Source organism: Colius striatus, chromosome 2 (assembly GCF_028858725.1).
Source record: "Colius striatus isolate bColStr4 chromosome 2, bColStr4.1.hap1, whole genome shotgun sequence".
In the NCBI taxonomy this organism is placed as follows: domain Eukaryota; kingdom Metazoa; phylum Chordata; class Aves; order Coliiformes; family Coliidae; genus Colius; species Colius striatus.
Window position 1 is genome coordinate 61,840,165 of NC_084760.1, and position 24,285 is coordinate 61,864,449.

Consider the following 24,285-nt stretch of genomic DNA (forward strand, 5'->3'; position numbering starts at 1 on the left):
AATTGTGCTTTTTAAAAGTAAATAGTAAGGGACCAGCAGGCAGTCCTAGATGAGTGTGCACTTCTATTTATGCTGTGACTAGAAAGGAAGGTTTATGTTCATGCAAAAATGAGATATAAATAAGTATTTCCTATTAGACACTCACGCACATGTGATGGCATAGCTGGAAGCCTGAGATTTAGCCATTAAAAAGCTGCGGATTTAGATGGTAAATGTCAGCAAAGGAGATGCAGTTCATTTTCCAGTTCATTGGCATAGGAAACTAGTGGTTTAATAGAGTGATAGGCCAACTGATGTTAGATTTTTTTCTCCACACAGTCACAAAATCTGGTAAAAGTTACATCACTTCCTTGCACACTAGCCCCACTAAATTGTTTCCTGTGCCAATGTTCCAGATGAGGTTGGAAATACTGTAGGTTTTCTTTCCCTTTTTGAAAAACCAAAGTTAATGGTGGCTGAAATCAGTTTGATCTGGTATTACTTGAACATTGATATTAGACTTATAAAATAACAGCAAAAACTATGTAATAGGTTTCATTGAAGTGCATAAGAAGTTCCTGATAAAAATAACAGAAAAGAAGCCACTTTACTCATTTAGTATATGTGTAATATTCCATTAAAAACAAGCCAGCATTAGCAAGAAGATAGACTAGAACATCATTTGGAGTTTTTAACTCTGCGTTTCAGATACAGTAACAAAATACTCTGTAATAGCTCCACTTTTCAAAGCACTCAAGTGCATGAACAGAGCTGTATGGAAAGTGAATACAGAATTGGGTAGTACAGTTATCCTTTGCAGTTCAGTGCTCCCTTAAGCACTGAAATTTTCTTTTCTTGGCTAATGGAGACACACAGCAATCTCCTTCAGTCAGCTTCTCTGAGTGTGATCAGAACTCTGCAGACTTCAAAACAAGAGTGATACTTTGCCACGGCTGTGCGTATGGAGAGAAGATGGTGCCTGTCATTCTAAGGATCTGAATTAAGCACCTTCAGACTGCAACCGTGGGTGGCAGAAAATGTTTGTGGGAGCAGTCACTCATATTTAGCTCTCTCGTCCTACCCAAAAGGTGGCTGAAAACGGTTTTATTGTTTCTAGAGGATCTCTGTCAGCTGAAGGCAAGCGAAAAAGAGTAATGCAAAAGTCATTAAATTGTGAGATTAAGTAACCAATGATGTCTTGTGATTGACTTGGCACATGATATTGAAGATCTTGAAATAATAGATTAAGCACAGGCAAATACAGCCTCTGCTATTAAATACATAGTGAAAGGGAGACACAAATTTTGTCCTGACTATCCCACCTAGAAGCTTCTGAAATTGCATTGCTACTGGTGGAAAGAGATGTTTATGGATATCAATACCATGACCAAAGTTCACATTTTGATGTGTGGCTAAGGTCTGGGAAAAAATCTGTATACAGCATAGTATTTGCATGACCTTATCAAAATAACCAGAATGGTCTCCTCTTATACTAAGTTTTGATTAATTATTGATTTTTTTTTTATTGTAGATCTTTACATGACTAAATATTACTATCGTAAGAGCTGTGGAGAGCTCTGCAAAATTATGTGTGATTGTCTGGATTGAAAAAAAAAAAAAAAACCAAAAAGTAACAGATATCTTAGGCAATGTTGAAAAATATTTATGGGTTTACGTATGGTCAGGATATCTTGGGAAGAAAACTACAGCTGGAACTGCATTACTGAGAGCAGTCTTCCCAAATACAGCTGAAAGAAAGTTTTTCCAGAAAGCCTCCCCTCCATCTGCAGATCTAGTGGATGCCTTTAACCAGTTATAGATAGCTTTTCCCCCTAGGCTACCTACTCAGAGATTTTTTTCAATCTGCAGGATCAGCAACAAAACTATATTTTGAGCAGGAGCTCTAGTGAAGAAACATGTGTTTGTGTGATTATCAATGAGATTTGATAGCATGGTAATAAAATACCAGCACAGGGGTGACCACAGAGCTCCAAAGCTGCTGATTCCAGTGGAGCTACATTTATCCAAATCAATTTGTAAGAAATGCAAAGAGCTTGATTACAGTAAATATGGCCTGATTTTGCAGTCGTGAGAAACTAGGTCAGAGGGAGCTTGGATTATTACTAGGATGTTTGTGCATCATTGTTAGACCTTTCCCACGACTTCCCAGCTGTATCTCCTGTCCATCCCTGCAGCAAACTGCACTCGCTGCTGTCATGCAAGATGCAAAGAGGGAAATGAAACCATAGCACTTCCATGAGAGAAGAAATAACCTCAGTTTTTGGCTATGCACATCATCAGAAACCTGATGTGCAGATACAATAAAGACAAAGTATAGTTACTGCAGCAGCATAAATGTAGAAATGGTATTCAAGTACCATAGACATTTCATCCAAATACACATCTGTATTTGTTTTGCTATAATTCAGTGGCCTGGGTATTCAACCTGACCAAAGTATCAAGCTTACTTAGTCTCTGTTAGTAATAATTTCACAATGAGAATGTACATGGCATGGGGCGAGACCCAATTCAGCTTTATTATTTTGCTCTCGCATTGCGAAGAGGAATAAATTTGGAAGTAGTTTGCACAAGGCCTGGCCCTAATCTATGCCATCCTAATGCTCATTATAGAGTATAATGGGATTAGATAGTTAAATTTGCCATTAACTATTAAAGTCAAAAAGACATAAAGAATAACTAGGAGTAGATATTCTGCAATATTGATATGTGCAGCTATCAAATACCTAACAAGATTTTAAAGTTAAGAAATATGTATTCATTTTATTTGAAGTAGTGCTTCTTTTCCCAGTCAAACATTATTTGCTCTCTATTTTGAAAGGTAAAAGGAAAAACTAAGTTATCAGATCTCATGATATCTGGTTTAAAAATGAAAGAGCAAGCCCTATAATTCCTCTATATTTGTGTCCTATTTATTCTTACTGTATTATTCTTTCTTTGGCAAAAATTTAATCTATATATCACTTAATGCAGATTTTTTGGCTACTTACTTTATTTTTCAGAATTTCAAAAGACGGGAATGAACAAAATTATAGTTGCAAGAGTTTTCCATATATCATAAGGGACAAGGATACCATAGGGTATACAGCCACTCATGCCATTTTGTTAAGGTAATAGGTGAGCGAAGAAACATTTTAAACATGGCACATTTCTCACCTTTCAAAACATTGCCATAATTTTTAGATACTTATATCCCAGATGTGAAAATATGTATGCACAAGCTCAACTTTAAAACCAGCAGTAATCCTTTTGAATTCATTGACACTATCCAGCTTAATATATTACGTACTTAAGGGATTTGCATTTCTCATCTAGTAAGTCCCTTTTTCTACTCAGTCTTTTTTTACCTATTCACAAAGAAGGATCCTGCAGGATGAAGCAGTTATTCTTGTCATAGTGTTATTACATAAAGGTGATGACTAGCATTACCACTGTCTCATTTAATAGGTTATTATTTTCTGCCTACCTAATTTCTACCTACATTTTCAATTAGATGCAATGTTCTTAACCTCCCACTCCCTTACCATAGTCCATTATTAAGCATCCAATGAAAAACTGTTGCAATGATCACTCCTAACAGCTGCTTTTGGGATGGAGTTTTTCTTCAATCTCTTGACTTCACTTTGGCTCAGGTAAATCTTGAATGTAAGAACTGAGGGAGGAGATAAACTATTAAGAGTCCATCAGACACATTGTGGAATACGGTTGAACGTAGCACTGGCAATTCCCTTCTTAATTCTCCTTCAGCTTATCATTATTATTTTCTTATTATGGTTTATTAAGGTAAGAGGAGTCTGTTATCTGTTATTCCTTTTAAAGGCATACAGAATTTAATCGTGTACTGTGGGAGATTTTAAGTATCAGACTTCCAAAGCAGGCAATGGAAAAATTACACAACCTTACTGTTTCCAATTAGTTATGGACTTCTGCTTATTCCTTTACCACAAGCATTTTTGCTTAGTTGGTAGTACAAATTGTTAATCATAAAAATGTGCTCTCACATGTGCAAAGAATGTAAAAGGAATTGGCTTCTTGTCCTACAGAACTCAAGCAATCCTTACTCCTCCATTTCCAGAACCTTTTTCAAATAAGTCTGTTAACTGATGACAACAACCAAAAGATTACTGAGGACTCATAGAACACCACTGCCTGTGTTCAACATTTCCCAGTAGGCAAGACTCTCAAGGAGTGCACAGCTCAGGCAATAACAAATAGTGCATTCTACCATTCCCCTGGAGATTCATTTCACTGTTCTTGACACTAGAAATAGTAGCAGATAAAAAAAAAATAAATTACTCTGTACCTGAAATATGCATCAAAAAAAGTTTATAAATTGTTGAGAATTCATAGTAAAACTCTTAAAATAATGTCAGGATTGTGAAAAAAAAGTTCTGAGACAGCATTTATAGATTTTACTATGTCCAGTCTAGAGCAAAGACATAGTATCTGCCCCTACATAAATAGAAAATTGTTCATATTTCATACAATTAGTAGCAATAAGAGAAGAAAATTATCATTAAGTAATGATAAGTAAGAGGTATTAGTAAGAAGAAAATTAAGAATAATATACATCTGGATCAAGACAAATCTGTGGCAAAGAACAAGAAAATTATTTTAAGATTTTTCAAACAATGAAAGAAACCTTTCAGGAGGTCAGTACAAAAATTCTTGCAAGCTCTACGTAACTCTGCCTGCTTATATTTCTTCTGCCATATTCTCCAAACTTCTTAGGTGCTCTGCTCCTCCACACCTTCTAAAAGTTACTCACATTCTTTTATTATCTATTGCTCCTTTTAGATTGATCAGCAAATATACAGCACCTTGGTGTTTTGGCTTTTTTTTTTACTTTGTGTGTAAGACCTGTGCCCCAGCACTTGCAATTTTCTTTTATCTTACCCTGAAGTCTAAAACTTGATCCCAGTGATGTTGTCATCACTTGATTCTGACCCTAGGGAATGGCCTAGCCTGTTGTCTCTACGTGACTCTGTTGTCTCCTAGGACAGTGGCAAAGGCATACTCTTCTTAAGTGACTACTATTTTGATTCCAGGAATAAGTACTATCTGAAGACATGTACTTTACACTTTCTAAAAGTCAGTGTCTTTGAAACTGGTCTCTACATTTAGAGTATTTAATGTTTCCTAATCACTTAAAAAATTAGTAGCCTTTTTCCTTTTTTTTTTTAATAATGTACTGTATAAAGAGGCAATATAAAATCTTTCCAGGTGTTTTTTTAGAATATGCTCTTACTAAGTTGTGATACCATGCAGTGATGTGGGTTAGCCAAAAGAATAGACAAAGTTTCCAATTGTAATGAATCTGCCACTACTAATTTGCAAGCCATTTTTTCAAACATTGTGTATCAGATTGAAGTGAGTGGAATAATAGACTATAACTTCTCTTTCACAATGCTCTGTTAATAGAGAAAGGCAAAGATGCCTGAACTTTAAGGAAGCTGTCAGCAAAGTGGCAGGCTGGAGGTCCCAGGATCACTTACAGTACTTGCAAGCAGGGGGTCATTGCTGGGGAATGAAGCCTGAGGAAGGAAGCAAAAGGAAAGGGCTGGCAGGGGGTGAAGGGGGAGAATCAAGGATCTTTCTTCACCATTCTTTTTTTACAGCTTTTGTGTGTCTGGACTGATTTGTTGTGGGAGAGCTGCAGGAGACAGTATATTTGGCACAGGACAGGGTAGCTCAAAGCCAAAAGGATGGTGCTATTGCCAGTTTAAACCATAGCTTTTCTTTTTTTCTTTTTTCTTTTTTTCTTTTTTATCTCTACCCCTCCCTCCTTTTTCTTTGAAGGAATGAAAACTAAAAAATGAGAAAATAGTGACTTGCAATGAAAACCAGAGCAGTGGGTTAATGACAGCCCGCAGGCTTCAGTAGACTGGAAAGATGCAAGATGCATTTCCTCTACCATCTGGCGTGCAATTCTGTTGCTGCTCTTGGTATATAACTTTGGAGTGAATAAGCAAACAAGTAAAACTTTTTAGGAGACACCAATTGTGAAACACCAGCTATTAATCTGTCAGCTTACTCCCTTCCCTTTTCTCCCACCACAGTATTCCTCTCCTCAAGTCTTTTCCAGTTCTCGTGTCTACCTGTGAAAATATACACTGCCTTGTCAGGTTTTCAGATGACTCCATTCCTCTTTGTTGGCATTGCTTCTCAGAATGAGTGAGGGACAGAGTTAATACATTTGTATTTCTCTTGTAATCACTTAAGCTTCTTTGTCTCGGACTCGGAGAGAAATGCAGTTAGTAGAAAAAAGCCATTCATCTCTGTTGAAAGATTTCCTTCAAGTCTCTGGAAGTGAGAACGTAAAAGAGAAGTTTTAGATGAGCTGAGTTTGCTTATGGACTGAGTTTGCTTAAGGTTAAAAATGCAGTATGGTGGTTTAGCCTGATGTCCACTCAGTCATAAAATCACTCCCCCTCCTAAACTGGACAGGAGAGAGAGAGAAATATAACAAACGGTTTGTGAGTTGAGATAAGGACAGAGAGATCACTTGGCAATTGGCGTCACAGGCAAAACAGACTCAACTTAAGGAGAAAAAGGTTTGATTTATTAAAGAAATAACAAAAGCAGGGAGATGAGAAATAAAACCGTCTTAAAAACACCTCCTCCCACCCCTCCCTCTTCCCAGGACTCTCCTTCCTTCTTCCCCAGTGGCACAGGGGATGGGGGATTGCGGTCAGTTTGTTACAGATGGACTTTTCCACTGCTGCTTCTCAGGGAGAGGCCTCATCACACTTCCCACTGCTACAGTGCTGGGGTCTCTTCCCACGGGAGATGGTCTCCAGCATGGGTTCTTCCCATGAGCTGCAGCTTCTCACAAACTGCTCCAGCATGGGTCCTCCCATGGGGGCAGCTCCTCACACACTGCCCCAGCGTGGGTTATCCACCAGGAGAACAGTCCTCCAGGTACTGACCACTCCAGCCTGGGTCCCTCACAGGATCACAAATCCTGACATCAAACCTGTTCCAGCGTGGGCACCTCCCCCACAGACTCCTAGGTCCTGCCAGGAACTTGCTCCGGCATGAACTTCGTAAGTCACAGCCTCCTTCAGGCATCTACCCACTCTGGTGTGGGGTCCTCCACGAGCTGCAAGTGGGTCTCTGCTCCCTGGTGGTCCTCCATGGACTGCAGGGGGATAACCTGCTTCACCATGGTCCTCACCACATATCACAGGGGAGCCTTTTCAGTGCCTAAGCATCCTCCTCCCCCTCCTTCTCCACTGACTTCGGTGTCTGCAGAGATGTTTTCACATTCTCCCTCCCTGTTGCCATTTTTCAACTGCACAACAACTTCTTCTCCTTCTCAAATATATTATTCACAGAGGCATTACCTCCATCACTAACTGTTCAGGCCTCGGTCAGGTGCAGGGTCCAGCTTAGAACTGACTGGCCCTAATCCTGTGGGCTACATGGGAAGCTTCTGGCAACTCTTTTTGTTTAAAGAAACCACTCCTGTAGCCCCCCTGCTACCAAAAAACCTAGCCCAAGCAAAACCACTACATGCAGTCACAAACAGCTGGGTACATTGCTGTACAGGAGTATGTTATGTTTTAATTCTGATGGCTTTTCTCAAGAGCAATGAGAAGCATTACGCTGAGGTCACATCTTCAAGTTGAGTAAATGAACACAGTACAACTTAAGTTAGTGAAATGGAAAACTTGCAAAATCTAAGCATTTTGACTCTTAAAAGGTCTCTGAGGGTGATGCTACAGCTGATTCTTGATGCTGAAAACCTCATAATCAAATATATATCTTCTAGGCTTTCCTGTGAGCAGCTTTTATCTGGCTCCATTCTTAAAAGACAAAAGGAAAGTTGATCAGTAACAAAAAAATCTTGGATGAATTAAGGATAACTAATCACTGAATTAGAGCACAATTATGAGGCATATGTTTACTAAGAATAAGATGTATTAATTTACTGACATACCAATTAGTGCCAGGTAACAGTTTCTATACTTTTTTTATCATTCTCAATTGCTGATCTTTAAACTGCCCAGAAGGCAGGGGGAAAAAAGAAACTCCAGGCTACCTAGAGCAGTTACTTTCATTTGACACTAATTTTCTCAGAAAAAAACCCCAAACCAACATGTACTGTCTTTTAGGTTTATTACATAGCTTCTTGAAATACTAAAATTACAACAACAACAGATCATAATTTCGGTTTGGTTTTTGACTGGCCTCCTACTTTGCACCTGTAGAACTGTTAACTGACAACATATACAACAATTAGCTTTTCTAATGAAGATTCTGACTTCTTGATCATATCCACAAGGCAGGTACATACTCAATGGATCCACCTACAGGTGGCACAAAATCTTTCACAGTTTTAAGGACACAAAAAGATAGTGTAGATTTTCAAACCTTGGGATACTGCTACTGCTGTTTTCAAGAGGGTTGGGGGCTAAGTTCTGTAAACCACATCAGTATTCAAATATTTGTCTAAAAATTGGGCTGGGCATCTGTGAATACATTCTCTTTCTGAGATGTCTGGTATTTTTTGCATCCAGTGAAGCTGGAAATGCCAGGATAGCCTTTCACTATTTCTCTGGCACTTTTGCGCTTTGCCCCAGTGGGGAGCAGGAAGTGCAGAGGTAACCAGAGAGGAAAAATAAAGATTTAAAAAAAACATTACTGCAACTCCTTGTAGCTCAAAACCAAAGTGAAGTAGTTGGGGTGTAAGGTTTAACTCATCTCAGTGGTCTTATAAGTCTTTTGGACTTCAGTTTCCTAGTTTATCCCTAACTGGAGCATTGTTTTAAAGAGTAACTGTAGAACATGGAAAAACCTAAGATATCACAAGAAGCCATAAGACCTTAGAATCATAGAATCATAGAATGGTAGGGCTTGGAAGGGACCTGTAGAGATCATATAGTCCACCTCCCCTGTAGAACCTTAAGACCAATAAAATTTGCCTAGCTACAAAATTATGGCCATAGGTTGTAAAAATGTATTAATGTCTGTGCTACTGTACTGAACATCATCTGTTTCTTTTCTTTGTTCTTAACCCCTTTGTTCCAAGAGTCAGGATATCCTGATGCTAAGGACTCTGCAAAATAACACTGCAACAATAGTATAACACTTTGGAAATGCTGCATTATTTTCAAGACAGAGGCACCTGAAGGTCTAGTATGCTAATAGTATGGCACTACAGCCTTCAGTCAAAACAGGGCAAGTTTTTGAAAAGCATTATGAGTTGCTTGGTTTGAGGTGGGAACTTTAAGATAAGCTGGGCAGAGGATCCTAGAAAAGGGAAAACAGCACACCGTCCCTGCAGAGTGGCATTTGTTGGCATGAGGAGGAAAGGCTTGTGCACTCTATTTTCTTCACGTAAGGGTGTTTGTTAACTTTCAGTTCATTCTTTTGGTTCCTTTTCCTCTGCGAAGGAAGATTCTGCTTGAATGACTGCTTATTTTTCCATTTGGAGAGAAGGCAGAACATTGACTGTAACCGAGAGAAGACAAATGGAATCCCTATGCATGGGAATATGCAGCATTTCCTATGCTAGGAAACATTATAATGGCCACTAAAATCCCATTAAATAAGTGTTCTGCAATTTTACCAAAAACTAAATGCTGATGCAAGAGCCACCCTCCACCGCTCTGCCGCACTCTGTAAACTAACAGCTAAAGGACAGACCAGTACCAATAGAAGGCTAAAAGGGATATATCGTAAAAAGGCAAAATTAAAAGTTTGTGCCGGATGCCAGGGACGGGACGGGACGGGACGGGTGGTGCCGCTGCGGTGCCCGGGTGGAGGCAACGAACAAGCCCGCAGCAGCGCTCACCCGGGGCTGCAAGGCCCCGGCACGCCGCCTCATCTCTGCCTGAGCCAGAGCGCTCTCCCTTCGCCTTGTTTTTAAAGATTAGCGACGAATAATTGTCTTCTCCTTGGAGTCTGGGAGTGATCGCCGTTAACAGTCAGTGTCCTAACGTGAACCCATTCAGGTGGAACGTTGCAGCCAAAACGATGAGGACACGGGGCAGACCTCGCACACTTCCCAAATCCGTAGTTTCAACTCGTTCCTCTCCGACCCGTCACGCTCCGGCACCGCCGCTGCACTAGCGCATGGTGATTTTGGGTACCTTGCCCCGGGCTAGCGTTCGTAACCGCAGGGAGCGGGGGACACTGCACGCCGCCGGTGGACTCGGGACACCTTTCTGCCTCTCGCAGCCAGCGGCGGGGCGTCAGTCGCCTCCTTTCCTCCCGGTCGAAGGGCACCCGAGGTTACGGCGGGGTTTGAGCAAGAGGCTAAAACCCCCGCTGGCTGCGTGGCCAGCCCAGCAAGGACTCGGAGGAAGACGTGGGGAGGTGTGGAGGCCCCCCCATGGCATCACGGCAAGGATAAAGTCAAACCGCCTCCTCCTCGGCGCACCGAGGGGCGTGAGGGGTGGCTCTGCCCGCCCAGCCTCGCTGCTCCCGGCAGCCGCCGCCGGCCTGCGCCAGCCCCCGCACCGCGCCGCCGCTGGCAGCGGCAGCGACCCGAGCCCCCGCCCCCGGGGCCCGGCGCTGCGCCGCGGCGGCATGAGCGGCGGCTCCGCGCCTGCCCGACAGCCGCTTCGTCCCGGCGGCCGGCGCCTGGCGGCGGGCTGAGGGCGCGCAGACGGCGGCGAGCACAGCGGCGGGACCCGGCGCTCCTTCCTTCCTCCTTTCCTTTTCTCCCTCCCTCTTTCCGCGGGCCGGGGCCGTGCGGCGGCGGGCGCGGCCCCTGCCCGGGGAGGCGGTGGGCGGCCGGGAGCCCCCGCCTCGATCTGGATGCCCATCGCAGCTGCTCGGGCCGCGGGGTTGCGGCGGCTCCCCGGCGTGGGTCGCGGGGCAGGATGCCGGTGCTGGAGCGCTTCTTCCCCGCGGCAGAGCCGGGCAGGCGAAGGAGGACGGGGGAAGAGCCTATGCCCTTTCCCATGGGCAGCTTGCCCGGTTATCAGCAGGGGACTCTGACCTGGGACTTGCCCGAGATGATCAAGATGGTTAAGCTCGTTTGGAAATCCAAGGGAGAGCTTCGCGGGGCGAAGCACAGAGGCGTTCCGGAGAGCGAGGATGCACTAGGCTGTTCGGGAGGTATGTTTCCCCCTGCCCCAGTGCTCGGGGGAGCCGGGAGGCAAAGGCGGGTGGGGGCCGGGGGCAGCGTTGAGCTGCAGCCGGAGCTAGCTCGTCCCGTCGTCGGGCAAAGCCGCTGGGGTCCAGGGCTGCCACTGGCGGACCGGGGCTGGTTGGAAAAGAGCGGGGCCGGGAGCGCTGCCCGATGGGCGTCCGGGTTCAAGAACATGCTTTTGGCAACTCGCTCTCTCCCCTCTCGAGGTTACACACACGCACACGCAGAGTTTGTGCGGGATCTGGAAGCCAAGTCCATTTTCTGATGGCGCGCTGTCTCCCCTGCAATCTGTTGCGTGCTTTTATAAATGGGGTGAGAACAGCTCATCTGAAAACTGGAGCAAGAAGCTCCGCGGCTTTGAGGCTGACCTCAGCCAGGGCAGCTGGGCGCGGGGGAGTTTCTCCCCGGCCCTCAGGAAGCTCCGCAGCGGCTGCCTCGCGGTCAAGGTGACGGAGGGAAGCGGCGGGGCGGGGGGAGGGGGGAGCGGCGGCGCGGGGCCGAGGCAATGGCAGCGGCTCAGCCGCTGCAGGAGCAGGGGTGGCAGTGCCCTCCCCAGTGCCGAGGCTGCCTCGGTTGTTTTCGCCGTGGCTTCCTACGCATGTGGCCTTACCTCTTAACTCTGCTAAACTTCACCCAGATCAGTGAGTGGGCTTGGCTCGTTTCACATGATCTTCCCTTGCTTCCCATCTATGCAATGGAACGACATCCTTACAACTTGTGTGTTGTCAGCTACCCGTATGAAAAACTTGAGACCTGTTTTTGTTACTCACACTGCCTCATCCCACTGCTTTCTCTGTGAAGTTATGTATTACTGGCTAAAGAGCACATGCATTTTTATTAACAGTATACATCTTATATGACAGTTTTTTCCTAACTCACTAACAGTTGTGGAACCATATGGCACAATTAAATGCTTTATTGAAGTCCGGGTTAGACTTCTTGCATTTTCCAAAAGTAGAAAGGAGTTGTCACATTAGCATGGTACTTCTTACTTTTAATGTTTATACTGCATCTTACCCCATGCTTCACATTGCTCATGGTTCAAAACCTCTTGCTTTCTGTTGGAGGCAACCTCTTGCTTCCTTCCAAATTTCTTGACATCAGTTGTAGTCAGGCTCATAGACCTATGATTGTCTCCAAATCAGATGATATTTTCTCCTATCCCTATACTACCATGATTTAACAGACTTAGTGAAAGTGTGGCTCGTTCCTGCACAACTCTTCCAGGCATTCAGTCATCAAAGATTATATTTTTACCTTCCTTTTCTGTACAATTTTATCAAGACCTATAATACACATTATTTTGTACCAGAGTAGTTTAATTTCTTAGATAGAATAACCTCACTGTGGGTATTTCAAAGTGCATGTGTATGTCTGAATGTGTTCTCTGTGTGTGTAACTGTATGTATTAACTTGAGTAGTTAGTAAATATCTATCACTTTTGGATGAAACCAAGGTTGTCTGTGTCCACTTCAGGTGTTTGCAGTTAAACTGAGAAATACATGGCTTACTTCCCTTTTGAAAAAGGGAAGATAATTTCTTAGGCACAACCTGCCATCTCACTCTTTGGGAATCACTTCAGTTAAAAATAGTAAAAAGTAAGAATGTTGTGGATAAAGAAAGGAGGTCAAATTGCTCTTTAGGACACAGAGAAAATCAGCTGAGAATGTACCATAGCCAACCAGGGAGATTTAAGGTTTGTGTGGTAAATAGTGAGTCTTTAGAGATGGACCGATATCAAACAGAACTTTAGAAATGCAGCATTGGTTACACCTCATGTATGAGTAATGGTGGTTTCTCAGTATGCTTGTGTTGTATCTGGTGAATTAGTTTCATTAGGTAACAAATGAGATTCGCCTTCAGATTCCTGGAGGCAACTAAAAATGTGCATGAATGTACAGAGACAGATTAGTCCACTAGCAGGATATGAGTAACTTGCATTTACTCAAGTGGCTTTTACTTGTATCCTGTGAAGGGACAGTCCTCTTCATGGTGCCAGATTCTATTTCATAAGCTCAGTTGACTTGCACCAGTACAAATCAGAGCAGAAGATGACTATAGCTCTCAACACTTTAAATACAAATCATCAGACAGTTTGAGTGAACCAGACCTGGATTGCTGGTTTTTCCTCCTCAGCAACAGTCATCCTAGTAGTTTTCCCTCTTGTGGTTTCATTTTAGTCACTTTGAGTACATTGGGGTATGTGGGAAAACCAGTAAATGCTGAAATCTAGTATACGTAAATAAGTGCAGAATCAAAGAATGCTAAAGTGGGAAGGAAAGGTAGTCATTTGGAAGGATCAGTAGAATGAGGTACTCGACTTTGTATGGTGTTTTGTATGTGTTTGGCACCTTTAAAAAAGCCCATCTATATAACTTACATGTTATTAAAAGGCAGTACTTCAATAGGAAATCAATTTTTTTTTCAGGTGAAGCTAAAACAAATAACTTCGCTCAAGGTACTGCTAGCTAAGCAAATAAAGGTTGATTGTTCAGTAGTAGAGTTCACAGCACTTTCCACATCAAGGGCTCTTCCATTTGAATTTATAAGTATTCATGTGATAACTCATGTTCTGTTATCAAGTCTTCATGAAACTACTTTGCTTACAGTAGTAGAGGAGGAAACAGATAGGGATTCTGGAAGGAAACTGTCAAGATTTCTGCCTTGCTTGATCATGTTAATAGAGCTTTAGCTATGCAAATTCCCTTGTCCTAGCCTGAGTGATTGGACTGCCTGTGGTCTGACTTTCTAGAAGGGAATAAGGCTCTTCACCATAGGTAGGGAGGAGGAAGGAGAGCTGTATCTGGGCATGATGTCAGTTCTGTGGATGGCAATGTCTTGGGGACCAATATAGCCATAATTCACACAGCATTCCTCTTCTCTGAGGTAGTAGAGAGCTGCTAGAGAGCAAAAACTGTATGTCCCGAGTTCTCAAATGAAAGAGCTGTATCTGAGTGTTTCATCTTCTTGTTGAGTACTGAGAATAAACCACTCAATCTTCCCCCTCCAAAAAAAAAAAAAGTTTGCAACAAATCATGCAGCATATAGTTGGGATGAACGAAGAACCCACGTCTTTTAAAGACTGCCTGCCTGGGGTTTCTAACGATGATTTATTTTCCCTTCCAAAGCAGTAAAATCCACATTTTGAGCCTTCTTTTTATTGCCTGCACTGCTTTTGAAAGTTAGTATCAATTAAGACTGCAGACCTTTCTCCTGCTTCTGGCCTGCTGTTGCTTAGTAACTCCTTTTTTTCCCTCTGTTTCAATCCCTGACCAAATCAGCACAAAACTGTAGTTTGGTGAGGACTCTCTCTATCTATGCCAGAAGCCATTTCACATAGTCAAACTGGCCATGTAATACTAAGAAAGTGCAATAATGGAACATATGAAGAGCATTGGGTGGGAAATGAGTATAATACTGTGTAATTCCTTACAGCATTTCAAATAGGTTATTTGCAAGCCAACACTTTTTACTTGAATGAAATAACAGTATGTGTTGATATTATTACAACTGAATTATTCAAATAACTCTTAACTGAAACCATGTTGATCTCCAGGAGGAAACTGTGTTCTGTTTATGACCCCAACTTTCTTACTGCTCTCTCCTAGAGTTCAGCAGTAGCTTTGTAGGTTAAGCAACCCTGTCTTGGAAATGGGTACAGTTCTGCCCTTAAGAGTCTTCCTTACAAGCATTAGCAGCTTCTTAAATTTACAGTGATCATCCCAGATAACTCCAGTGAGACTTGCTATACTGAGTCTTGCACGTGTGTAGACATGCAAGATTTTCAGTGAACCTGCAGTGGTACTTAGAATTATCGAGATCTGTTGAGACACTGATCTCTGTGGGTTTTTTGAAATAACTATGATTGGTTTTTTCCATCTATCTTTTTTTTTTTTTGTCTGTAGATGTTTTCTCAGAAATGTAGGTTCTGATTCATGCATGCATCACACTTTGGAGTACCTTTGCTGTGAGGAGGAAAAACAAGCAGTACCACACTCCTATTATAGTTTGCTGCTGGGAAAATTTTCCCCTAGTTATTGGTATGTCCTTCTCCACTTCAGTCAGCCATCTGCTTTCCAACTCTGTAATCAAGTGAAGCTTCTTGCCATCATCCAAACTGACCTTGCACTTTCAGATCGTACAGCTGCAAGCTGAGCAATGTTGTGATATACCTTGTTAGAGAGGTCAGAGTTGAATCATCTGTGTGCTTGCTTCTTCAGTGGTTACTTGAAGGTTTTTCCAAAAGTTATTCACAAGACTTCAGTTCTTCCATTATATCCGAGGACACTTAACTTTTGTTTTGCAGTGAGCAACTTTTATCAATAGGTTTGCTGCACACATTAAAATAAAATTGTGCTTCTGCATCTCATCATTACTTATAGAGTCACAGAGTGGTATGGATTGGAAGGGACCTTTAAAGATCATCTAGTCAAACCCCTCTGCCATAGGCAGGAACGTCTTTCACTAAAGCAGGTCACTCAAAGACCCATCCAGCCTGACCTTGAACACTTACAGTGATGGGGCAGTCACAGCTTCTCTGGGCAACCTGTTCTGGTGTGTACTTACTGAATCACATTTAATTGTGGCATCCTGAAACTCATGCATGCTTTTTTAGTGCCACTGCAGTAATTAATAATCATAAAACATGTAAAATCTGAATCTGTCATTTACTGAGAACAAACTGGTGGCTTGACTAACAGTTTAGAAAGCTCATCATTTTGTGTAGTTGATCTTGAACATGTAGGTGCCACAGATGTAGATCCCAGCAATAAATAAAAAAGAGGAGCTATTAAATGGCATTGTCTTAGCATCTGATCAGTCTCTTCTGTTTTCCTTAGATTGGAAACAGCTTCATTTATGCCCTACTGGGAGATACCCAGCAAGCAGAAAAGTAGCTTGCTGTGTCTTTCTGAGGTTGGGTTTTATTTTCTTGTTTGTTTTTTTAAGGTTTGTGTTGAGATCTGTAAAATCCATTACACTTACTAGGGACAAAGAATGTGAATTTAGTAGACTCAAGGCTACCTGTGGCAACCTTGATTGCTTTCTACTGTTGCATTGAAATTCCTTCCTTGGTTAAATCAGTGGAACGGTGTGTGATGGTCTCATTAAGAACAGTGAAATTAGCCAGTATGCAGTACTACTTCCACAGCAATAAAAGACACAGAATTCATACCACATCTGTAGGTAGCGCTGCTCAAACATAGCTCCCCAGTTTAATGGATGAACACAGGTTAATGATACCTGTGACTTGGAGTTATTATTTTCCAAAATAATTCATATAATTGGCTTCAAAAAACAAACAAAACAATCATTTTCAGACATGAAGTCATGATCACTGTTAAAATTCTGGTCCTTTTTTTAGCACGTGACTGCTTATAAACTGTACTGTAGAATGAATAGTTGAACTGATATTAGAAGCCTTTAGTTTTGAATGTGTCAAAATGAGCTGATGTGGTTGTCAATCAAACTGTTTATTTTGAGGGTGAAAATTTTCATTCAAGTCTACCTTTAAGTGCTTAACCACTCTCCTAATTCATTCTTATGTAATTTTTTTTGTTGTGGATTTGGTAGTTTTTTTGAATATTCTGAATCATAGAATCATTTATGTTGGAAAAGACCTTTAAGGTCACCAAGACCAACAGTTAACTTAGCGCTGCCATGCCCACCAAAATAAGATCGATATGAGGGGTAAACAGTAGAGAAGGAATAATCAGAAATTCTCAACAATTTCTGAATGGTCCTTCTGCAGGGGGGTTGGACTATATGATCTCTAAAGGTCCCTTCCAACCCTTACCATTCTACGGTTCAGTTCAGCCTTACTGGCAGATATTTTGTTTGCGTTATTGTGAATGTTGGAAAACAAAATTTGTTTGCAGAAATACTTGGAGAAGCTCTTTGAGCAGCTGTTCTACTGTGTACAGCCACAACAGAAAGGAAAAGATTACAATATAGAGGTAAGATTTCAGCATAAAATTAGCAGATAAAATGTAATTGCCCAGGTTGAGTGCTGGCCAGCAAGCAGAAGGTAATGTCTCTGGTGTGCTAGAAAAGCGACAGAGGCTTTATTGACATGTCAAGTCAGAGACAAATCAGCAGTCAGCTAAAAACTGTAAACACAAATAGAGCAAATTCCGGTGAGCTGTAAAATGGTGGTAAGATCTGTTGCTTTCAGGGAAGCTCTTCTATAGAAAAGTACTGTTTCTGATGGAAAAGCTATGGCATTATAATACAAACAGGAGTTTTGATGTTTTGGGGATTTATTTGTATACTCATTTGCTTCATTAAAGCTGATAGTTTTCTTTTGTATTTGATAAATTGTCTCTTAAGTACTTCATATTCTGTGAAGAATTAAACTCATAAATGGCTACCAATAGAAAGCTGTAAAGATACTAGCCTTGCCTGCCTGCTGGTGATAATTTTTTCTTTGGCTTGAATGTTGTGAGAGAAACATTTAAATTGTACTGTGGGAGGCCTGATACTGTGTCTAACTTCCAGTGCTTCTAAAGTAGGAGTAGAGCATTGTGTGCAACATTTTTCCTATTTTAGCACTCCATAACAAACTTACAGAATCATAGAATGGTTCTGGTTGGAAAAGACCTTTAAGATCATTAAGTCCAACCACTAACCTAACACTGCCAAGCCCATCACTAAACCATGTCCTTCAGCACCTCATCTACACAACTTTTAAATATCATCATGTATGGTGATTCTACCACCTCTCCCTGGGCAGCCTGTGCCAGTGTCTGACAACCCTCTCTGAAAAGATTCTGCCTAATCTCCCATCTAAGCCTCCTCTGGCACAACTTGAGGGCATTTGCTCTTGTCCTCTTGGTAGAAGAGACCAACCTTCTTCACCTCACTACAACCTTCTTTCAGATACCTGTAGAGAGTGATCATGTCTCCCCTCAGTCTCCTCCAAAGTAAACAACCCCAGCTCCCTCAGCCACTCCTCATAGGACTTGTTCTCCAGACGCTTCACCAGCTTTGTTGCCCATCTCTGGGCACACTCCAGCACCCCAATGTCTTTTGTGTAGTGAAGAGCCTGAAACTGAACAAGGGGAAAATCACTTCCTTTGTGCTGGACACACTATTTCTGAATCAAGCTAGGATGCCATTGTCCTTCTTGGCCACCTGAGCACACTGCTGGCTCATATTCAGATGGCTGTCGATTAACATCCCAAGATCCATTTCCTCTGGGCAGCTTTCCAGACACTCTGCCCGAGCCTGCATGGGGTTGTTGTGGCCCAAATGCAGGAGCTGGCACTTGACCTTATTGAACCTCATATAACTGGTCTCAGCCCATCAGTCCAGCCTGTCCAGGTCCCTCTGAAGAGCCTCCCTGCCCCCAAGTAGACCTGCACTCTCACCCACCTTCATATTGTTTGCAAACTTACTGAGGATGCACTCAATCCCCTCACCCAGCTCAATAATAAAGGTATCAAGTTACGAACTTATGGCTTGTGATCTATCATACTTCTTAAAACTGTTTGCTTGGAGAAATGTATTCTAGACAGCTTTCTGTACAAAATGTGAGTTTGATTGTCCAAGTAACACAAGGAAAAGGATGTCTGTGTCACCATTTTCTCCACTATGATCTTTTCTAACACCCTCTCCAGAGCTCTGCATTTAGGATATGCTAAACTACGTTACTTATGCTTTTTTACATGCTGCTTAACTGCTGCCGCATTTCCACTCTGAATTGGAGTTATACGGAAGGGACTCCCCAGTGTCAGCTTCTTTAGATGGACTGGAAGAACTCAATTGACTTCAGGCTGTTTCTTCGCAGCAATTATGCACTCAGTTCTGGCCATGATGCTGGAAAACATGCTAGTACTCCTGTCTACCCTTGGCCTGGACTGAAAAGTGCAAACACTTAAAAGAAACCGTCTTGAGACTTCCAGCCTGAAACACGCTTTGACATTTGTTAAAATTTTTTTATAAGTCATCCTAACCTTGTTCAAAAAGAGCGTTTAGCCTCCTTAATTATGGGTTAAATTACAGTAACTTTTAAGTTCTTGGCTGGTTCTTGGTGTAGACTTGCAAACACAAGGCAAAAATGTCTCAGCTCTTCATTTTTTCCTCAGCATACAACATAAAATTTCTTCTGTCGCTGTTATGGCTGGAAAAAAATATATGAGAGAAGGAGTAAATCCTTCTTATTAACCTCCTGGATAGAGCATTCTTCCAGCTCTATTGTGGACAGCAAAATATGGTTTTGCCTTTCCAATCCTCAGATCACCTGAAGATCATAAAAGTTCCTTGTCTTAACCTGTCACCTGCTAGAAAGAGACACTGTCCTGAGAAAGTTCTTGATGCTGTAAGGCTGGACATAGTTTAGTCTAATGTGTGTACAAAAGAAGGTCAAACACAATGATGGTTTAGCAGGCTCATTGTCATGTGTTGCTGTCGTATTTGCCCCTTATTGCAGTAGCAAAAAAAAAGGCAAAATAGTTTCATTTCTCTTTCAACAGAATATCCTAAAATTCAGGTATCCTCCAAAGTTGTCTCAGAAAATGAAGTTTTTTAAATCAATGAGCAGAGCTTGTTGGCAATCCTCATGACTACTAACCTGTGACCCCAGTCTGGGGAGCTGAGGACCTCATTTAAATTGCACTGAAGCCAGGGACATCCATGTTTTTCCATGGACATGGATGTGCGTTGTTCTAAACCAGGATGTTCAATGTTACTTCTAGGTGAAACCCTGTGGAAGGTGCACTCTTAAGTGTCTCTCTCCACACAGTAGACTGTTTGGAGAAATTTCTGTAAACTTCCCCGGTGAGCTCTGGCTTGCATGGAGGTAATGCCCTCCAAATATTGGTATCTCAGTGTTCTTCTACTATCCCTGACCTAAGATAAGGGAAAAGCATTAACTCTAAGACACAATTAAAAGATGCTTTGTGCAGGTGCAGTTGGAAATGAAGTGGTATCTTGGAGGGTTTTCAGAACGCATTGTGCTGTGGCAGGCATTGCTTCATTCCCCATTGCTTAAGCACCACCTTGAGATTGAATGTTTTGTTTTCAGCTGCTGGAATTACGGATCAGCCAGAATAAGTACTACACAGTAGTGTTTGAACACTGCTCTTGAAAGTTAAATTGTAAAGTAGGTTCATCCAAGTAGAAGGAATTAGTTTTAAATTTGGTATAGCTGTGTTCCAAAATAGTCAAAAACTAGTGTGTTGCACAAATGGGCCAGGTGAATATTCAATTAAAAAAACATATAGAACAATTTGAAAATGCAGGCACAGAACGTTTCTTAAGCCACAAGATTTTGACTTGAAGTGGAAAACACCTTAAGTACACAGTCCACTGGTCTGTTTTCAATAGCTGTTGGCTAAGTTCTTCCTTGTCTAATAAGAAGTGCTTCTCTGAACAAGCTTACTGTTAGTTAAGGTTAGCAGCACCTAATCCTTGGAGGGTAATCTATGCTTGTATCTTGACTATCAGGAGACCTGGTTCAGTGAAGGATCCAGATGCTTCTCCAAATAGCTGTGAGTTGAAAACTTTGCTTATCCAAACATCTTCCAAACGGTTCATGTGTGCAAAACTTAAGCTGGAAATCTCGTAATTACAGGCTTTCATGGAAGATTTCTTATTTCCTGCTTCCAGCCTGAGTGGATATACTACAGGAACAGCTGCCTTCACAGTAATTCGGCAATTGCATTTCTAATTCCAAATGGAAATGAAAGAATAAAGGGGTGAGAAAGACTGGGTTCCTGTGAAATGCCAGAAAGAGTGATTTCATCCATCTTGGGTTTTGCATGCAGGTTTGTCTCATTAAAAGAAGGGGCAGGAAAAAAGAATTCCGTATGCCTTGCCTTCAAATTAATGATTCAGATGATGTGCAAGCCCATTAACAGTGAGAAGCAGAAAACCACGTGTGAGAGATTCTGAACTTTATACATACTGCATGGCTATTACACTTGCTTTCTATTCTTCCTGTAAGCACTAGTGAGCATACATATCGTGCTCTCATTTGGGAACTAAAGCTAACTGAATAAATTAGTACTGGCAGTAGTTCAAGGCCTTTCTTGAACTCCAGTTCAGTGTGTGTTAAAAGGTGTGTTGCTTTCCATAACTACTGGAAAAAAAAGACTAAGCAGAGAAGAATTTACTGCATAGCTGACAACTACAGCCCTAAAATGGCAGAGAAGCGAGGCTTTTAGGTGAGACAGTGTCAGCGTATGCTTCCAAGTGAGATCAGTTTGAGCATCCTGCTTAGAGTCAGCAAGCTGAAACTCTGAAGAAAGCAGAGCAGTGAGGAACTGCAGGCACTTAGAGGAGACTTACCAAAGGGCAGGAGCTTGAAGGAGAGAAAAGGAATGCATTTAGTGCTGTTTAGTGCACTAGCATGTCTCACAAGTTTAGTCCTGAGTTCCCTCCTTGTCAGTCATAAGGCTATGATCGCTGCTATATAAAGCTGCTGGCAAAGCTTTTCCACACCTTCTTTGTGTCAAGTAGTCCTGCCTTCTTATTGGAAACTGTAATTGCAGCTGTGGATCAAGGGCATGGTGACAAATGAGCTGGGCTCGATGAAGTTGTGCATTGGCTCTTGGAGACTTTTTTTTAAGAAGCATCTTGTGAGTTGTGAATTAGCAGCTTTTGTAACTTCATGCATCTCAGCGAAAGTGACAGAAAAGAGCAAGGATAGAAACTCAAGTTATGGCAGCATGGGGACTCACCTTAAAGAGATGCTGCAGGCATGAAGATAGAGGAGCTGTTGCAGGACGACACTAGCTCACCATCATGAGTACTCAGGTTTTGGTATTGTATCTTCTATTTTTTCCTCAATGCTAGTCAACTTACAGTAGAAATGAAAGGAGTGGTAGGACTTAACTGGCTAGTGAAGATAATATACTGCATGCAAGGTGAAGTGCAGAAAATAATATTAAGCAGCTTAAGGCTGAAGTGTCTTTAAAGACCCTATTTTGCCTCAGGAGAAGAGAATCAGGAGGAAGGGATTTTCCTGTCTTGACTAGAACGTGATGTGTTCACTGGGTGGTCTGCATGGCTTGCTCACTTGGCATACTCAGGAGAAATGCATGTTCTTTGACAAGATTTCACAGATTCTTTTGTAGAACCTGGATGCTTAGATCTTCACTAATAATTAGGTCTGAAGTTCTGGTTCATTAAGATACAAGTCTGACTTTAAATGTCTAAGAAGCTACCTGGTTAATGTCAAATAAATGCTTAAGCTGTCTACAACATTTTCTGAGTTGTAAGATGGGATCTGTAAAATGTAATCATCTACTGAATGGCTATTAAATCATAATTGCATTAAAGAGATGGAATTCAGAATAAAGTTATAACTTCTAACTAGGCATACTCAGCAAGCTCATTTAATTTCCCAGTGGAATAGCAATAGATCAGATCTTCCCCCATCGCCAGCAATAAACATCGTTAAATATGTACTTAGTAGCTGGAAAAACAGACTAAAAGTTAAACTAACGTTCCTAATAATGGGCTGGAATTCTCATAATGAAAATGCAAGGTACCTTATTCAAATGTTGCCCCCTTGACAGAATCTGAAACACAAGCCTCATAAGACTGTCACTAATTTTTTGTAGTTGCCCTGTAGCCAAAAACGTACCAATGTCTGGGTTTGCACAGACTGGAAACCTGGGAGATTATATGTTTTTGAATCGGATCAAATGACTAGAAGGGGAAAGCACTCTATACTTAGCTGTCTTGTCATACAGACAGATGTTTTGCATGTGACCTTATTAACAGCATGAGTTAAGAGCAATGCTACCAAACAGAGGCAGAGCTACTAAAGCTTAGAACATAATTGAGAATCTGTATTTTTCTGGTCATCTGCTTTATTTTTTTTCCTGTTCTCCCATTTCAACTTAGTAACTTCAATTTTCATGCTGAGTAGATCAGATGGAGAGATGAGGTTGAGAAAATGTAAGACAGCTACCAAATGTAAGTTGCTACCAACCAGCAAGTATTTAAATCATGTGTCTCAGCCAGAAGGCGTATATACTTTTTGCCCTGAGGGAGTTTCTTTTTCAGCTTTGTCCATAAGGAGAGAGTAGATACTGAAACTTGATTTTGTATTGAAACCTCATTATATTCTGGATCTCAAACATTGCAACCACCAAAACCATATGGCTTTTAGAAGTCAGCAGTTTTCCCAGGTTAACTGGTTAGGTACTGCCAGTAGACGCTTGTTTGGCATTAATACCATTACTCAAAAGTTCTGTCCTGTTTGCAGAAACATCTTTTTATCAAGAGAAAGGCCTCAGCCTCTGTGAGCAAGCACAAGTAGGAAATATAAAAGCAAAATTTTGTATCTGTCCCATGTTACTCTTACAGTTGGATACTGATAAAATAACACAAGACCATCCGAGCCACACACAGAGCAGAAGTGGAAAGAGCAGAGATCAAAGAATATGAAGCAGCATGATAGTAAAAAGAGAAGAACATAAAAATATGAATTCCAGACACATGGCTTGAGTGGAGGGGAATGCAACTCATCATTGGGAAATTAGAACAGTTGTATGACTGTATTAAGATCTTATAAAGGGGAAAACAGCAATTTACTCAGACTGGCTAAAGTGAGAGCAAAAAAAAGCTGCAATGAAATGAGGAGAGAATGGCTTCTTAGACATTACTTAAGTAGTGCTATAGGACATCACAAATCTAAGTAGCCTATTTAACTTAAAATCTGTATATATCAAAAACTTCTTTGAAAGCAAGGATGTATATCACCTCCAGTATTGGCCATCATCCTTGAAGATGAAATAAGAAAATCCTTTCTTTAAGCATGAATAGATGTCTGTGGACAAATATTTTATAGAAACAGGGAATAGTGGAAAGTGGCAGGTGACCAAGAGGCAGCAATGTGCAAAAGAGGTGGCATTCCATCCACTTTGGGGATGAGAGTATTTGTCCTTTGGAGGGGAAAGCGAAGAATTAAAACTGTTTTCTCTGTTACTTTTCTCCCTCTGTTATCAAACGTAAAATCTGCAAGCACAGAAGTTAAAACAGAACCAAGGAAAAGCTGGGCAAATATTTATTTTTGCTGTCTCTGTTTACAGGATGTTTCCATACATTAAGAAACATAGGCGAAATTATGCCTGCCAGCTCCTGTTCTCATGCCTTGAGTAGCATATCTTCCTGCTTGCTTTGAGTAGAAAGCCACACCTGACAGCATGATCATCTGAGAGAGGCAAGAAGTCAAG

General features: G+C 41.6%; 1 protein-coding gene across 2 annotated transcripts in view; it reads left to right on the forward strand.

Annotated features, from left to right (window-relative positions):
• The window catches only part of PDE7B (phosphodiesterase 7B), a 174,023-nt gene that overhangs the window by 79,317 nt on the left and 70,421 nt on the right, over positions 1-24,285 (forward strand). Inside the window, exon 1 of one of the 2 annotated variants that reach the window (XM_061990731.1) lies at positions 10,643-11,067. The exons of the other annotated variant lie outside the window; for it this stretch is intronic. Coding sequence (XP_061846715.1) covers positions 10,830-11,067 — 238 coding nt within the window. The 5' untranslated portion in view covers positions 10,643-10,829. Of the gene's footprint in view, positions 1-10,642; positions 11,068-24,285 lie in introns of those variants that run through there. 2 annotated transcript variants of the gene reach the window in all.